We start from the raw sequence: 18,669 nt of genomic DNA, 5'->3' as shown, positions 1-18,669 counted from the left end.
ACCCACCAGAGGCTCACCTTGATGACAGCGACCGGTGCCCTGCCTTGATCTAGTGCCCCCGCTCACCGGCTCCATCATCCACTGCAGCTGACACCTGACATGTTCTGTGCTCTGCCGCCTATTGCCCAGGCCCTTCATGTTTGGTGCGCACCCCCTGGTGGTCAGTGCACGTCATAGCAACTGGTTGTTCGGTTGTTCTGCTGTTCAATCTATTTGCAATTAGGGTTTTATATATAGAGATATGTGTAAAGATTTTAGAATAGTGCTTGACATTTATAAGTTCTTCCTAAATGTTAGCAGCTATTATTTTTGGAGTAAATCGATTACAAATCTTGATTGTGCCCCTTATTAAATGTGACTTTGTGGAAATTTAATCTCAATTATCCTTGTTTTTTTTTTTTTTTGAAATAGGGATAATAATACCTAACTCTGGTTTGCAGTAAGATTGAATGTATTTATACAAGGAAAGTAGAGAATATGACTTAGAGATAAGTGGGAAGGAAATGCAAGTTTATCTCTTTGGTATCCCTTTCCTTTGCAATGAAAGGGTGATCTTGGGAAGGAGGACAGCCAGAGTATATTTTAATACAACAAATAGGGGTGAAGTTTGCAAACTATTGCAACTAAATGATAGAGCTTCCATCTGAAATTATTTTTGTTAAATAATATGCAGGCAACTATTCTTTCCCAAAATGTCACTAGCAAAACACTCCTGCCCAGTTCTCTGCCATTTCTCTCAAGTTCTCAGATGATGTGTGAAATTATTTGACAGTATTATTGCCTTACAAAATCCTGCTTTGGGGACAGCATATGAAAGAGCTGGCAATATCCTTTGGGAGCCAGGAGATCCTATAAGTGGAGGCAACAGCAAGAGTGTTGGGGTCCACCCCAGCAGGTCCAGGGGTTCCCAAAGGTGTGGACGGAGTTGGCGAAGAAGGAATGACACGGAGACAGCATTCAGTTGATCAGCATAGCGAGGTTCTCTAGCCAGGTCCTCTAGCCAGGTTTCAACCACTCCAAGGAAAAATCCCCACCTGGGGAAACAACCTTTCTCAGAGAGGTGACCTTGGTTAAAACACATAGCGCTAAGCAGGGGAGCAAACATATTAAGAACAGTATGCCATATATGCCGGGTCCCTTGAAACATATGCTGTGCAGATGTTTCTTCCCTGCAGCAACTGTGTCAAGCAGCAAGGACGGACCGGCTTCCAGCAAAAGAGCTCAGAAAAGCAGTGGTAAAAGGAAGTCAATAGGTGGGGAAGGGCTGTGGCACCAACACTCTCAGCTGGTGGATCCTGTACTAATTCCATTGTCCTGAAGGGAAGTCCAGCCTAGAATCAACAAAATCATATCTGTAGGTACTTATGTGACTTTCAAGAATGGTTGGGATTTCTCTCCTGGAAAATGGAAGTGGCAGTTTTTAAATACTTTGCCTAACCCTGTAAATCAAGAAATCAATTGAAAAATATTTGTTGAAATCTGTGGAGGGGTATTAAGGGAGAAGAATAAATTCGGGAATCCGACTAAGGAATGTTTGAATTCAGGAACTATTACTTTCTAGCCCTGTGACCTTGGTCAAGTCACTTAATTCCATACCTTTGTTTTTTTGGTTTTATTTCAACTATAAAGTGGTGATGTATATGATTAAAAGAAACAGAGTTGACTTGACCTAATTAATTTACGTTACTTTCTTATTAAACCTTTGACTTCCTCTAGCTTTATGTGGGCAGGAACTTCAGAAAATGGTTGCTTAAGACATGTATTTTCCCATCAACTATTGAGAACTGCTTCCCGAAGCCTTACTGGCTTGTGGACATAACTCGAAACCATAAACAACATATTCAGATGGACAGGGGGTTGGGCAAATTGATAGAAAGATATCTCCCGTTAGTAAATTACCCCAAATGAAAAGCACCATTATAAGAGCCAACGTGGTGGTCTAAGTGTTTTCCTGTGGGGGTAGAGGGGAGAATGCCTGTAGGCTGGATTGACGGGGAAGTCTTCATGGGGAAAAGACAAGAACTGGACCTAGGGCCAGGGGGTAGTGTCAAGATCAGGGCAGAGCAAAGTCACTTCATCCATCTCAGCCCAGCCAAGCCTCCAAAGAGCTAGCAAACGTGTCACAAACCCACAACCACCATGTGCTGAGCAAAGGGACACCAGGGGCTGGACGCAGCTTTCCACATCTTAGTTAACTGTCACATCAACCATGAGAAGGAGGCAGTCACATCTCATCTTGAACTTAGAAATCAGAGACTCAGAAGTTTCTCCAAACTCACACAGCAAGCAAGTGGCAGAACCAGGTAAAGTGATAGGACCCTAAAGCTTGTTTCTGATGTACAACCTCTAATAATGATAAAAGCTACCATTAGTGATGGGGGCCTCCTCCATACAGTATTTTCCTTCTTACCCCTCACCCACCTTTCCCCAAGTGCATCTGGCTCTCCCTTCTTGTGCTTCCAGAGTTCCCCTCAAAGCCTTGCCTTCAAGTGCTGGTGCATTTATTAAGCACATTCAATTTAATACCCACCTTCCCTATTCACCTGGCAGTCCCCAAAGGATAGGTTTGGGCAGTATTTTCCATTTTGTCATCCATGTACCATTCATAGCTCATAGTAGTAGCTTAACAAATGTTAATGAAGAACTGAATGAATATATACATGCCTATTGTCTACTAAGTGCTGTGCCCACAATTTTGGCACGTAAATTAATATCTCCTATAAAATGAGCTGTGGGGTCTGGCTGGTGTGTCTCAGTGGTTGAGCATAGACCTATGAACCAGGAGGTCACAGTTCAAATCCCAGTCAGGGCACATGCCCCAGTTGTGGGCTCCATCCCCAGTGTGGGGCATGCAGGAGGCAGCCAATCAATGATTCTCATTCATCCTTGATGTTTCTGCCACACTCTCCTTCTCTGTATCTCTCTGAAATCAATAAGAATATATTTTTTAAAAATTAATTTTAAAAATTGAGCTGGAGGGCTGTTCGTTGTTGATAAATCACTCTAATATTAATGGGCATGAAGACAAGGCTCAGTAAATATTAACTAAGATCATGAATATTGAATTACCATCATTCTCTTTAAATGGAGAAATTTAAATAAAACATTAACGTATTATAATTGCAACTTTGCAGAATAAAAACTGCTTTCAGGGCCATGTCTTGCAGAAAATTACACGGCAAGAAAATAGCAAAACCAGGCAAGGCCCCCAGGGCCTAAGATATTACTCATACACCCTTTGCTTCACAGGCAGTTCCAGGGGCTACTGTCCTTCACACACAGGATGCCCTGTTGATTCTCTTCAATGGGCCTGGGCTTCAGCAGAGTGGAGGGAACAGGCAGCCTGAGGAAGCCAGTGTGGTCCTGGCACAGTCCAGAGTCCACGGCCACTCGTGGGCTGCTTGCCTAGTTTGGAATCAAATATGTTGTGGGCTCCTTTGGGACAGGACAGCCCAGGCCTCCCTGAGAATCACCTACTTTCCAGTTAAAGAACACAAACTACACGATCCTCTGAATCAGACTAAAACAGTGTCTTTAACACGCACCTGGTGATATTTAGCATCAGGGAAGTTGGTGAAACTTTGGAGACAAGACCTCCAAGAATGCTAGTGTGACTCACTCTCCAGGGGCAGTTAACCGAACACCAGTGTTCTCACAGGGCTGTGCTCGGCCCCACCCTCCGTCCATGCCTGTTTGTAAGTACAGGGGCTAAGTCACTCTCCCTGTATGTCAGACAGGACCACAACAGTCCCAGTGGAGAGCAGGTGGGAGGAGGCGTGGATGCTCACCTTTGACAAAGCCACTGAATCACGGATGCTTTGGCTCCTGCACTTTTCTCCCTGGGAAAACTGCCTGCGGACTTGCACAGGGGCTTTCAGAAAAGGGTCTAGTCACCAGCCCTGAAACTGCTTTTTCCTAGCATCCCAAGAGGCGGGCTGAGCTCTCGCGCAGTGCGAGCTCTGGGAAGAGATAGCCGCTGCTCTATGGCAGAAAGGGGACATTGCCAGGTTCCCGGGCAGCAAACTAGAGCGCAGACAGCCCTGCCCAGCCCCGCGGAGCTCTTCAGTGTGGGGCTCTCCAGAGCAAGTTTCCTGGGAATGTCCCTCCTCTCCACCCCCACAGCAAAGTCTCCAGTTCTCCAACAGATGTCTGTTTGGCAGCTCTGAAGTCCAAGTCCGCGCTGGATGCAGCGCAGAGTCCCGCGCGCGCTGGGGTTGGGGGACCCCAGCAGGCGAATGCCAGCATCAGCATGAGAGGCTGGTCTTCAGCCCAGGTCGGTGCTCAGCCCGGGGGCCCGCTGCCTGGCCCGGTGCATCTGAGAAGAGCTGCTCACTTTGCCCCCTCAGGAGTCTTTGTTCCCAGCCAGACACTGCTCGGATTCTCGCTTTAACTCCCTCCACTCCAAAGGGGTCCGGCGGCTGGGATGCTCTGCCCTCTCAAAGGATGCTGACCCTGGAGTGGGAGTCGGAAGGGCTGCAAACAGTGGGTATTGTTGTGATTATATGTGCATCTCTGAAGCTGCTCCATTTGCTGGGACTGATTGATTTTTCGGAAGGTAAAGTGGTCGCTCCCAGTGTGTGCCCCCCCGGTCAGGTCTGGTTGGGAACTGGATACAGACGCTGCAGAAGTTGAGGCTGAATAACGAGTGTGAAAGTTTTAAAATATGCATGCTTGCCTTAAAGCAATTCATTTCTGTTCACCCAGATATTTGACACTGGGAGGGGAGGGGTTTGGTACCATTATCTTTCTCTTTGCAACCTCTTTGCCTTTAGGGTGATGTTGTGGGTTAAATATAAATAACAGAAGTAAGGATTCTATTTGGAGATGATAAAATCGGTTGTGCTTTTGGTTGTTAAGTTCATGTTCGCTACCCCTCCTTGATGTCATTAGTAATTCCGTCCTATACCCTGATTTGTGAGTGAAATACCTGTGTGTGCCTCACTAGTTAGGAGTTGCGGGGGTGGAGCTGGGTTGTCGATTATGATATGAAATGCGTAAGCTTTTGGTGTAAAATTGAGTTCCTGGGTGCTAGCAAAAACGTGTTTTGGACGCTTAATTTGCAAAGGTGTTTCCTTTACATTTCCCAGCGAGCTGTTGCTTATGTGTCTAAGAACAAAACACCAGGACGGCATTGTTGCTGCCAATAAATATTTTATCCATCTCATATTACTACCAAAATCAACCTCATTATGCAAAGATGAGAAAGTAAAAAAAGTTGGTTAACTTTGCTTTAACAATTTGAGTGTGTGTGTGAAAAACACATGACATAATTTTCTACTGAAATAATATACTTTGAATCATTCCAACTTCTATCATGTGATGTCAATTTCATGTCCACGTTCTCTTTTTTCTCAAGTGAAAGAATGGAGTTCTTAAACATGTCCTGATATTTCTTCCCAGTAAGGATATGATCTTTTATTGCTGAGTTATTTATGAATATTTGCTTCTCACGTTTTGTGTAATGGTGGAAGTTGATGGCAATATTTAAACCTGCCTGTGCTATAGTCTTTCTAAGATTACATCATCCCCAAACCATACCCAGTACACATGTCTCTGTAATATGTTAATAATGATCAATGTATGTTCATAAAGTCATTTTTTTCTCTACAAAATAGGTTCATTAGGTTCTGACTGTTTCGACCAGTAGAAGAATATTATAAGCTTCCATGTAATTTCCATACCTTTTTAAAAGAATTCTCTGGCAGATTCTGTTTTGGCATACATGAGAATAATATTGTAATGGGATTTTAAAAGGCTCAGAAGTTAGTTTCTTCCTTTACTCACATTGCACAGTCATTTTATTTAATCCCTGGAAGGATAGCACTGCAGAGCTAACTTCTCCAAGTGCTAAACAATAATCTGCATTATTTGGAGATTTCTGCCTTAATGCACTAATGTTGGTGTCAGAAGAAAATACAGATCCAATAACTTTAATTTTTATGAATGGGATAATTTGCTTCTGTTTAACTTTATCACTGTATTCGTTTTTGTCCGCTGGACTCAGTTGAGGCATACCCCCCAACTTCAGTGCATTATACTCAGGGTGGCTTGGATTCAGAGCTAGATGAAGTGGGCTGGACAGGAGAACCATCATGGAGGTATGTAGGAAGGTAACTTTCATAGCACCATGGAGTTATGTGAGGAGGTTAAATTTCATAGCACTGTGGGAGAGCACCCAGTTCTTTATTGCCAATGTTGATGATGTAGCAACTTAAAGTTGAATGTCCTAAGTTTAAGACCCCTCCCATTGAGTCAGCTTTTCTTCTTTAAGTCCTGTTTCATGTCACTTAAACCTGAAGGTTTTTAGATGAAAACTTCCAGTATGAGTTCCAACAATCTGAAAAGTAGTTTTCCCCAACTAGAAGCACAGAATTTTAAGCTAGACTGAAACGTCTCTATTGGGATGGGTATCCATATTCATATCCAAATAATATCCATATTCATATATGAACCTATATTTCTACATACACACATATGTAGCTGTACCTACATATTTATAGATATTATGTAAAATGTCCAGAAAGCTAGACAAACTGGATTCAATGGATAAGAATTGATCATGCTAAAATACAAGGATGCAGGTTATACAATATTTGAGGTATAAACCACATTTACTTGACAAATGAGTACTTTTTTGTTCTGAAGTACATGTTAGAAAATGGTGGTCTAGTCCAACTTCCTCATTTGACATAGGAGATAATTGCAACCTAGACAGGTTAACCGATTTATCAGAAGGCAAATTAACTGGGAGCAGAGACAGAACCAAAACCAAGGACTCCTGAATCCTATGTGCTTTTCCTACTATAATACACTTTTCATTTATTCCTCTTCCTTAATATTGAAAAGATAATTTGTGAGAACCTACATAAAAATTTAGTGAATTCTTGAATTCCTGAACTGCCCTCTGACACCCTATGAGATATTTAAAGGAAATGCTTTCATAGGAAATAAGGTCACATAATAGCCCCTTAATTTCTACAAGTCTTTGACCACAACCCAAGTATGGGAGCCAAGCATGGCATGTAAACTAGCTAAGCCAGATCACCAGGTCACCAATGGTTATCATAGAGAAAGGATTAGAACAAAAGTAAGCCAGTGGTGTTCTGACCTCCTTTTCTCTAAGGTGCACTGATATTTTGACCCTCAGTGACTCATATTTAATGGCAATGAATGGCCAGTCCAAATTGAATCCAATTATGAGACTAATAAGATATGAGAATTCTGGCCTGGGCCCCTGTCTGTGTTTTCTCAGACTGTGACAATATCCAAGCAGAAACAGAACTTAGACTTTTTGATCACCAGCCAAGTGTAGGAACAAGAAAAAGGGCAGCTAAAGAGCAAACCACAAAATATTAGGTTATGAGGTTCTTCATCCTTTCTACCTATAAATGATAAAATGACCAATGAGATCCATCTCAATGTAGATTGCTCAACTTTTCACTGAGACTACACTGCCTACAAAGCACATCTCAGAATAAGACCAGGGAATCAGCCATTCCTTTAGGTGGAGAAGTGAAGAAGATGTGGCCCAGAGCAGAAACCTGAGCTTCTTTTAAACAACATTGAACTTGTATTTCCTTAGGAAGCAATGCTTTTTCACTGGTAACACTACAGAGCAGCGGTTCTCAACCTGTGGGTCTCGACCCCTTTGGCAGTCGAATGACCCTTTCACAGGGATCGCCTAAGACCATCCTGCATATCAGATATTTACATTATGATTCATAACAGTAGCAACATTACAGTTATAAAGTGGCAACGAAAACAATTTTATGGTTGGGTCACAACATGAGGAACTGTATTTAAAGGGCCAGAAAGGTGAGAACCACTGCTATAGAGTGTTTTCCCCAGTGTGACTTTTTGCATGGATTAACTTAGAAAATACTTCTGAGTCTATATGAATGAGAGGGCCCACTTTAGTGTTGGGCTGAAGCACTGTTGCCTTAGTATTATCATTTGCAATGGCCAGTGAGAATTAGGGTATGGATAGGAGTTAAGAGAAACATTTCTGCTCTTACCTAAATTAGATTCCAATTTTGATAAAACCCTATTTAAAAAAACAATTCTCCTTCAAATGAAATTCAAGTTTTAAGAAGCAAAAGCAATTTATAAAAAGGATTAAAATGACTAATGGGATTTTAATATAGTGATTATAGGTTTTACACATATCTGAGTATTCATAAGGGAAACAGGAAGAATACTCACAAGATTAATCTCATTTCATAGTTTAGCATGTATTGTATGTCTTATTGAATTTTAAAAATGCACAGGGTTCTCTGTTAGGCATTGACTGAGGGAGTTGCAAGATGAATATTAAAAGAATGAACCCTCCATCAGCTTTCATTCTAGTGAGGGATACTAATTACCAAATAAGACAGAAGGAGTAAGTGCTGGGCATAAGCCCGAGAAATGGCCTGCAGATGCACAGATGGAGTGGTGCATTCTGGGAGGGGCTCAAGGGAAAGTTTCACTGAGAAGAAACAGTTGTATGGGACACTGCTGTGTGTGAACGATTTCCTGAATTGGAGAGTAGGGAGAGAGCATTCTAGGCTAAGCAAAGAGCTTGGGTTGTGACCCAAAGCTTTTGTGGATAAGGGCAGTGGCTTGTAGCACCTGGGAATGGGACTGTTGAAATGGGAGATATGGCTGAACGGCTCACTTAGGATGCAATGTGGCAGACCACTGTTAGGTGGGTCCACCTGTGAGTATGTGAAGATCACTTCAGAGGTACGAGAGTGGGAGTAGAGGCTCCAGTCATACTTCTGGGACAATTCAGGTGAAAGACAAGGGCAAACACCCATAGATTACCCTCCTCAATAAAATACTTAGTATAAAAGGGCAGTTTCCATTTCCCCCCAGAAATTCATGTTTAACATAATATCCTTGGTCTGCACCTGTTCTAAAATGGCATTACCGTATTTTATTTCAGGGCAGCATTGTGTGACTTTACATATATTTCTTAGGAGAAAAGGAAGAAATTGGGGCACCCAGAGGTCATAGCTATAAATATAGAAGCTCCATTTATGGTGGGAACTTTAAAACGCTGATGGATATAGCATACATCTTACAAGGTCGTCAATTATTCTGAACTTTTTATTTTGGAAAATTTTATACACAAAAAGTATAGAGAATAGCATAATGAACTTCCATGTACTCAACATCCAGCTTCAGTCATTCCCAAATACTTTACCATTTGTGTTTCATCAATGATTTGCATTTAAAAATAGTTCTTTATTATCTAAAATATGCTGGGCACTCTGCTAGGCCCAGGATATAAATATGAATTAAAGATAATAACTACTCTCAAGGAACTCTCAGTTGTATAAGGAGATAGAAACCAAGAAAATGCATTTTGGTAGATAGATCGATACAAGTCCGTCTAAGATATAAAAGAAACAAGGAAAAGTAATTAAGTGCAGGAGGAAGAGATCAAAGGGATCAGAAATAAGTCCCTGGAGGAGGTGACTTCTAGGCTGGATTTCTATGGATGAAGAGAAGTTTATCAAATTCAGATGACAGAAAGGCAATTGCACAAGATCCACATGGGGACATGGCACACCAGGTGGAATTCCAGGAACAATAGCCAATAAAGTGCAAAGGGGAATTGACACAGTTTTCTTTCTTTCCCTTGACTAAATAGTTAACCCTGTTGTCTAGCACAATGTATGGCGTTTAGAAGATACTCAGAAAAATTATGGCATGAGCGTCATTTACTCTCATTCACTAAAAGAGAAGGTGCACTTCTACTGAAGCTCCATAATTGAGGGGCTCCTGGGCCTCCTTCAAGTCTCCCCAGTGGCCAGGAACTGTTGTTTCATTGATTACGATTTTTGTTTTTACTCTTTTTTTTCTGCTAGTAAGAATTCACATCAAAATTACAGATACCCACACTCCAAAGGCATCAGGGGCTGCTGTTCATTAGAACCCTGTGGCCCTGGAAAATCATTTCAAATGAGACATCCAGCAGTGAGATGAAAATGCCCAGCTTAGATGCACTCTGATTTGGCTGGAAAAGTGGCCCTTTCAATTTCATAACTAGAAAAAATAACCTTAGATTTCTAACTAAACCAGAACGACCATGTATTATGCCCCTGCTATATGAAGGGGAATAGTGGACATGAGGGTGCTTTACTGTCCTTAGGAAGTTTCAAATTGGCTAGAGACCAAACAGCTCATAAATAACTAATTCAAGACTTAAAGTGTCTGGTGAGAGGAAGCAAGACCTTTAGAACACTCAAAGAAAAGGGCCAGCCCATCATCAAGTAGAAGATGACAGAAAAGGTTGCACAAAGATGGTGACACTGGAAATGTGATGAGTTGAAGGATCAAAATACTGTAACAGGTAGATTGAAAGCTAAAAATAGGAATTTTAATTTCAACTGTAATTTAAGAAATAAAAGCAGTTTCTTAAAGTTATTGTGTGTAATCAGGTTGATCCTAAAAAGTTTATTAATCCATTTAAGATACCAAGTATCTACTCTGACCTGGCAATGAGTTTGGTACTGATTGGTTTGGGGACTGTTATTTTTTTAGCTTTTCTTATGTTGGGAACACATTCCCCACTCCAGCTAGGAACTGAGAGCTGGATGGAGAGATTGTACATTTCAATGGACTGTACATTTCTATGACCTCCAGCCAAAGATCACCAGGGACACATCTGTGTTTGAACAATTGGTCTCTGTTACTCTTCGCGGAGAGGGAGAACACACACCATGGAGAACTGTGGGGATCTCAGTAACTGGGTGTTAAAAAGAATTTATGGAAATTGGGCTTGTGTTGGGGGATTACTATTTAAGAAACAGGGCTTTGCTCTGGAGTGGATGGAGTCAAGAAGCCAGGAACGTTCTATGATTGGGCTTCTAAAATCATATCTACAAGTAGTGAAGACCAGACAGAGGCTGAAGCTGTAATTGGCAAGGAAGCCAGCTATATCCGCTAGGGTGGGGAATATTTGGCCATTTTTGTGATTTAAACAAAGTTTATGTTTTTGCGGCCTTGTTTTTATCTTGATCAATCACAAGTAGAGCAGTCTTGTCTGTGAAATTTTGTGAAATTGTTTATATTCCATAAGAGAATGCTAAGGCTTAGGTGATAGACCAGAGCAGTTCCCTCAGGATGTCAGAAGCTGCTTGTCCTCATGCATGATGAGGAAGAGAGAAGAGTAAGGTGAGGGGCAGGTGTATAGCCTAAACAGCAGACAGATCTGTAAACCCTAATCAGTAAGCTTAAACAAGTTACTTTACCTTCCTGAGCTTGAGTTCCTTTTTCTGTGAATTGAGGCTAGTAAGCCAACCATTCCAGACCGTTACATGGAATAAAAATGTGTAAGTGAAATATCTAGCGCACTGCTTGGTTTATAAATAGGAGCCACTAAATTTATTTCTTGTAATTATGTTGAGATAGGATAATATGTTCAAATTCGTTGAGTTATATCAGGAGTTCTCACACTTTACCTTGTATCAGCATCACTTAGAAGACTTGATAGAACACAGGTTTCTGGGCCCCATCCTAGGAGTTTCAGATTCAGTAGATCTGTGTTAGGGTCTGAGAATTTTCATTTCTAATGATTTCCCATTTTAGGCTGATGCTGCTGGTCCCGGGACTACCCTTTAAGAGCCATTAAGTTAGGCAATAAATCCAAAAGGCCAAACCCATAAAATTTGCAGTGTGCTCCTCACAGTTCTTTGGCCCCTGCTAAGCTTTAATCTAGAATAGAGATTATCCAGCTTGTTCTGTACTAAATATTTTAGACTTTGTGGGCCATACAGTCTGTCACAACTCAACTTTGTTATTGTGACACAATAGATACACTAATGAATAAGTGTGTCTATGTTCTGATAGTACTTTATTTATGGACACTTAAATGTAAATCTCATACCATTTTTATGTGTTACAAAATCTTATTTTATTTTTTTAAGCATTGCACATCTAAAATAATGCTTAGCTCAAAGATAATTCAAAACCAGGTAACAGGCTATATTGGCCTACTGCTATAATTTGCCAACCCTTGTACTAGAGTTGGCCATAAAGGAACCCATTGAAAAGAGGCCTCAGGTTGGTGAGGTATTACTTTTGGGAAACTTATCTGAATTTTTTTGAGCCCTTGGTCTCATTGGGTAGATATGGGTCTAGTCCCTCTTTGGGGGGGCCGATGAAATTATCTGCCAAATCAGCAAGTTATTTGAATTAGCATGTATGTGTTAGTTTAATAAAATGTATTCCCTAATTCCACATTTCTAGGTCTATTTGGAGTTGTTCTATAAATTATGATTTGGTCGCACAATGAGTAATGTTAGGGCTAGACAGGATGATTTGGATCATCCTGTCTTATTGATTTTCATTTTAGGTTTCATTGATTCTCAGACAAGATGGCATCATAGCCCTTTTTCATTGAGGTTATAAACTCTTATCTAGTGGGTGTGTTGAAGACACATGTCAACTTTTCAAAGTAAACTGGTCCTCAGAGTGTTGTATTACACTGAACCTTTTGGGTTCTCCTGAAAATGAAAGTTATATAAAGAGTGGGAAGTTCATGTTCTTTGAAGTGAAGTCAGTTAACAGTTCTGCTTTTTATAGGTCACATTGTCTTGAGCAAAGTATATAACCACCCTGAACTTCAGTTCTCTCATATGCAAAATGGGGATGATAATAGTGTCTACCTCAAGATTATTATGAGAAGTAAATTAAATACTATTTGTTAAAATCATGCTTAGCACAGTGGTTGACACACAAGCTCAACAAATATTGGACATTACTTATAATGGAATTAGTTTCATTGCTATTGTTGTTTTTCACATCTATACCTGTTACTAAATATGCTCATTCATGTAATCATTCAAGAAAAAAATGTTGTTGACTGTGATCTGGGTAGCAGGTACTGTGCTACTAATTGAGAATTTAAATGCATAGTTTTGGCTAAGAGAAGCTTACATACAAATGAACATACAAACAAATTGGCTTAGTAAATTGTCCTGATCTCACATCTGTGCAAGGATTAAGGGGACATAAGCAGAGATTGACTAGTCCTATTTGGGGCAGCAAGGAGAGCATTAGACAAAAACTCATAGAGATGACCTTTGAGCTGAATCTCAGTGATACTTTTAGCACCCAGCATCACCGATTCATGGGAAATACTAACAGTTGATGAAACCTCGTTTCACATTTTCAAGGACACTTCATGTTGCTCCCAGTTTCTAACTCCTGGATCACTTTATTCTATTTTCTCCCACAATATTTTTTCTTAACCACATGCCACCCATATGTTCCCATTCCATCTCAGATCTCAGATCAAACCCTACCCCCATATAATATCATCTATCCTTTCTAATCTGAATTCAGTGAGTCCTAATGTATGTTGTACAACAACATAACACTTGATAATAATAGACCTTTATGCACTGTTTCCCAAATCAAATCATTTGTGTTCATTTTCTCCTCAGCTAGAAAAAAGGGACCACTCTACCTCCAGACTGAGTAAATTTCCCTCGAATGTTCAGTGTCCAGAGCAGAACGAAGTGTACACAGAGGCTCAACAGATACTTATGGGTCTATCAGCTGCATCTTTGATGGATTATTCCTTTGCCTCAATATATGTGTCTCATTTAATCCCATTCCCATCCAGTCTGACTCCATATAGTTACAAAATAAATTTTTTAGAACATAAGAACTGACTCATGCTCAATCTTCTTCTGTATCACCCACAACATGAATCCTCCATGTCTCTGCATTTGATACCAGGGATGACGAACAGACCAGTGCCTACCTGTCCAATTCATCTCTGGCCACGTCTCCATCCTTATTCTCTGCCCAACTGCAGTGTAGGTCCCTAAACAGCTCATGCTGCATCCAACTGCCATTCTTTTGTCCATACTGTTCTCTCTCCCAGAATTCCTTCCCCTCCTTATATTTCTGGAAACATATTTTCAACTGTCAACTATCCATAGTAATAAAAGTGTAATATGCTAATTAGACTGAACAACTTTCCAGATGTCATTCTAGATGTCCTTCTGAACAAAGCCTTGGTGGCAGAGGCTGAGGCAGAGGTGGTTAGGGGCGATCGGCCTGGCAGGAGAGCAGTTAGGGGTGATCAGGCTGGCAGGGGAGCAGTTAAGGGGCGGTCAGGCCGGCAGGGGAGCAGTTACGGGGCAGTCAGGCCAGCAGGGGAGTAGTTAGGGGGTCATCAGGCCAGCAGACAGGCAAGAAGTTAGGAGCCAGCAGTCCCAGATTGCAAGAGGGATGTCTGGCTGCCAGTTTAGGCACGACCTCCGAGGGGTCCGGGACTAAATTGGCCATCGGACATCCCCCTGTGGGGATCAGGCCTAAACCGGCAGTCAGACACCCCCTGAGGGGCCCCAGATTTGGAGAGGGTGCAGGTTGGGCTGAGAGACCCTCCCCACTCCTCTGAGCATGAATTTCATGCACTGGACCTCTAGTTACTTTATATTCTTTCTTTCTGAGACTCATTTCTGGACTTCCTCACGCAAAAAAAATGTACTCTGTCCCTAAGTCTTCTCTGCCTCTTCCCCCATGCTCTTTTGTGCCCATTTTATGCTCTAGCACAATCACACTCATCCTTTCCCAAGCACTCCATGCTCTTTCATGCTCATGCCTTTACTTGTATTATGAATGTTCCTTTTTCTAAAATACCAGTCCCATTGGTATTAACCTGATTAACTCCTTCTTATTTGTTAATCTATGCTCAAGGTCCATCTGTTCCAGAAAGCTCCCTTGAACTGCCTCCTTGGATTAAATGCCCATTTCTGTTATCCCAAAACACTCAATCTTAGCACTTCAAACTACATTAAATTCCTAATTTCTATGCCTATTCCTTTCACTGAACCACATAGACAGAATACTTATCTCGATATCTCCTGTATCTTGTTGGAAGAAGAGGATAGATGGATAGATAATTGATAGGCAAGTCTATTAAGAGGTCCTGGTAGTAAACATCTTGGAGCTTCCATGGCAGTTTCTCAGTACTATTGGGTCAAATCATTGTTTTTTGAGAATGCTGTCCTCTGCATTATAGAGTGACTGTCAGTATCCTGGGATTTTACCTACTAAATGCCAGTAGCACTTTTACCCAAACTGTGACAACACAAAGTGTCTTCAGATACTGCTGAATATTTCAATGGGTAGGAGAGCAGACAAAATCACCCCTCCCCCCACATTGAGAACCAATGTATTGAGGTGTGGCCAAATACAATTTGTAAGCCTTTTCATATGAATACATATTCATAAATGCTTAAATTTAAGTATTAAAAACAGCCTAGCTTTATTGGAAATCATTAAAAACCCAAGCTGAGTGTTGAGAATAGATATGTTTTTTGTTTTTATATTTTAACAAAAGTAATAAATAATCCTGGAAAGTTTATAAATATAGAAAAAGAAATATACAGAAAGTGCCCCGAGTTTCACCATTCAAAGAATAACCGCTGGTAATAACTTTACTTAAATAAATATTTTTAGTTTTTTTTTTCTACATGTAGATTTGTTCCTTTAAACTTAATAATAGTATCTGCATCATAAAATTTTATTTTGCTTTAAGTTCAATATTAGTGCATAAGTATTTGATATTAGATTACAGATCCTTTATAAATATGTTAGTGACTATACATAATTCAATAAATTTTGTACTATAATTTAGTTATCCTGATTTTAGGGCATATAAATTATTTGATTTTTTTTTCAGTACTTGTAAAATTTTGTAATAAAATCTCTGTGTGTGATTTTTATATTTAGAATTATGTCCTTCAGACAGGGTCTTAGATGAAGAATTAATGGAATAAGAGAATTAAGGCTTTCAAGTCTCTTGACATATGTGAAATCATATTGCTTTCCAAAGGGTTGCACACATTTGCCTGCCCCACTGGAAAGTAGGAGAGTCCAGTGGTTTGTGCTTATTGCATTGTCACAATGTGCTATTAGGGGACATTTTGAAGAGAGACATTAAAGACCATGTTAGCAAGCTCAATGTTAAGAAATCATGTGTTAGGGCTGGACTACTAATGTCTTTTAAACAGACACTAGGAATCTTAATCGTATACACACATGAAATTCACATTGCAGTTTGTATATGCTCTTTCTGTTCTGTGCTATTGTCTATCAGGACACACCCCAGTTAGCAAATGGTCTCAACCTTTTATCGGTCATCAAACCCATCTCAACCATTGAGAATAGTGCTTAGTAGGTATTAGATTATTTATTGAAAGAGAATCCATGACATAGTCTTGCACTAGATGAAGTAATTGCTGAGTCTTTGTGGATTTAGGAGGAAATTGACATGCATAAAACCATTTCTGTAAATATTTCCTGAGCCTTACTAATAGATGCATTTTACTTAGATGAATTGAAATAGCAGGAAGGGAGAGCAATGGCTCTTTTTAGAGACATGTCCACATGCATATCTCTATAAGTCAAAGTCTGATGTATTTTGTTCATGTGACAAAGGCTGGAACCAACAATTATAGATATTTTGAGTAGGAAGAAATGAAACCCCACCTACTCAAACTCTCATATTACAGGTCATGTTAAGGAATGAGTTACCTAAAGTCCCTTCATTAATTAATGGTAGAGTTTGGCTGTAAAGATACAACACTGAGGTTAGGAGATACTGAGCCTTGAGAATAGACAGACAAATGTCAAATCTGCCCCTGAAACATGCTGGCTGTGGGTCCTTGCAAGTCACTAAACCTCTCTGAACCTCAATTTTCACACCCATAAGATGGAGATCATCATAATGCCAACTTAATAGATGTTCATAGATCTTCTAATTTGTAGAGTGATACTGAGACAGAGAATAATTTGGAGACAGGGCACACACCATATTGTAACTTAAATTTTCTAATAAAGACATCAGTCTCCCCTCCCCTTACATATCTACGTACTAGTAGAAATGATCCTTAACATTCTGGACAAAGCTGCCAAAAACTTAACTTTCTTTATGCTGATTCTGAATATTTTATATTGCAGCTGAGACTAGGTTGTGTTCTACCACATCTCAGGCAGCCCCTCAGTATTGTTTACATACACTCTTATAGATGAGGAAATGTGTTCAAAGGGGCTATATAACTTGTCTTATGTATCAGCAACCAAACAGTAGAATTGGAATCAGCTACAGACTTCGAAAGCTAGAGCTTGTGTTTTTTCCACTCTAACCTTCAGTGAAGTGTAATTTTTACCCCCTAAATTTCTATGATAGATGAAGAAATATTCTAAGGTCCCTGGGTTAGTATAATCAAGATAGTACATTTGGGGTCAAGTACTTTTTCCCAAATCTATTTGAGTAGAATGAATTACCTGAGTGACTTTCTATGTCAGTAAACTTGTGGTTATTGATGACCTGGTCACAGAAACACTCTAATGAATAACCAGAAGATTGAAGACCTGGCAGCAATGAGGTAAATTGGCGACATGATTCCAAATTAAAGAAAATCACAGGGGAAAATGGATAATAATAAAATAATTAGAAGACTAAGGCACCTGAACAAATACCCAAATTCCACATCTGTCTTCACTCTATTCAGCCATTCCTACATATTACTGGTGCATTGGAGAAGAAATTGGCAGAGGCTTCTAAGCATTGTCTGAGAAGTAAAAGCAGGATTAGCTCCATCCTGTCATTGCAAATGTTCACGGGGATGCAAAAGGAATTAGTCAAATGCATTCCTTCATGACATTAGAGGTTGCACAGCTAAAACTTTTTTTGAAAAGGTACCTCATTAAAAATTTTCAGAATAGCTCTGGGTCCCTAACAAGATTTTAGACTAAAATTACAATGCTCAAAATAGTAAGCTGGCCTCAATATTGTTGTATAACTCTTCTACCATGCATCAACAATAAAACTAACATATAGCTTAGAATTTTGTAGGTGTATTTGAGGGGGAAATGCAAGGTCAGCAAAGCAATACTATAGTTGCAAATTCTTTGTAAAGTTGATCTGCCTAGCGAATATATTTTATATACATACATTTTACAGTAATAGTAGCTATTCTTGCCAATGGCTACAGTGAGTGGAGAAACTTCTCTACAAAGGCAAATTTCATCACTCCATGCGACTGGGGGAACCTGAATATGTCTGTTCTTTACAGAACAACTTAAATCTAGAATAATTATTTAAGGAAAGTCTCTCAGCTCCTTTAAATGAATTTTCTCAGGCTGGAACTGGAAGGGAGTTTTTCAAGTAGATATGGGTAGCTTGAGACCTTATGCCAGGACATCTATACTGTGATCACCTCTCACTCATTTCATTATAAATGGTGTCAGGCATGGTTTTTCCTTGTAGTGCCATGTTCTTCGTTCTTGGACTTGGCTTATGTGTTTCATAGTAAGCCACAGAAAGTCTGCTAATATATTAAACACATTATAAATTCTTTTCTTTTTTTTAAATTAAATCTTTATTGTTCAGATTATTACATTTGTTCCTCTTTTTTCCCCCCATAACTCCCCTCCTCCCAGTTCCCACTCCACCCTCCGCCCTCCCCACCCACTGTCCTCATCCATAGGTGCACGATTTTTGTCCAGTCTCTTCCTGCATCTCCCACACCCCATCCCCGCCCCCCAAGATAGTCAGTCCATTCCCTTTCTATGTCCCTGATTCTATTATGATCACCAGATTATTTATTCACTTGATTCTTAGATTCACTTGTTGATAGATACACGTTTGTTGTTCAT

At 40.2% G+C, this 18,669-nt stretch overlaps 1 protein-coding gene across 2 annotated transcripts in view; it reads left to right on the top strand.

Moving 5' to 3' along the window:
• Nucleotides 1–18,669, top strand: part of KCNIP4 (potassium voltage-gated channel interacting protein 4) — a 460,104-nt gene that overhangs the window by 248,943 nt on the left and 192,492 nt on the right. The window contains exon 1 of one of the 2 annotated variants that reach the window (XM_006775858.2): nucleotides 4,087–4,555. The exons of the other annotated variant lie outside the window; for it this stretch is intronic. Coding sequence (XP_006775921.1) covers nucleotides 4,444–4,555 — 112 coding nt within the window. The 5' untranslated portion in view covers nucleotides 4,087–4,443. Of the gene's footprint in view, nucleotides 1–4,086; nucleotides 4,556–18,669 lie in introns of those variants that run through there. 2 annotated transcript variants of the gene reach the window in all.

Source organism: Myotis davidii, unplaced genomic scaffold (genome assembly GCF_000327345.1).
Source record: "Myotis davidii unplaced genomic scaffold, ASM32734v1 scaffold204, whole genome shotgun sequence".
NCBI classification, from domain to species: domain Eukaryota; kingdom Metazoa; phylum Chordata; class Mammalia; order Chiroptera; family Vespertilionidae; genus Myotis; species Myotis davidii.
Note: the sequence above shows the minus strand (reverse complement) of the source record. Positions and strands in the feature narration are given on the sequence as shown.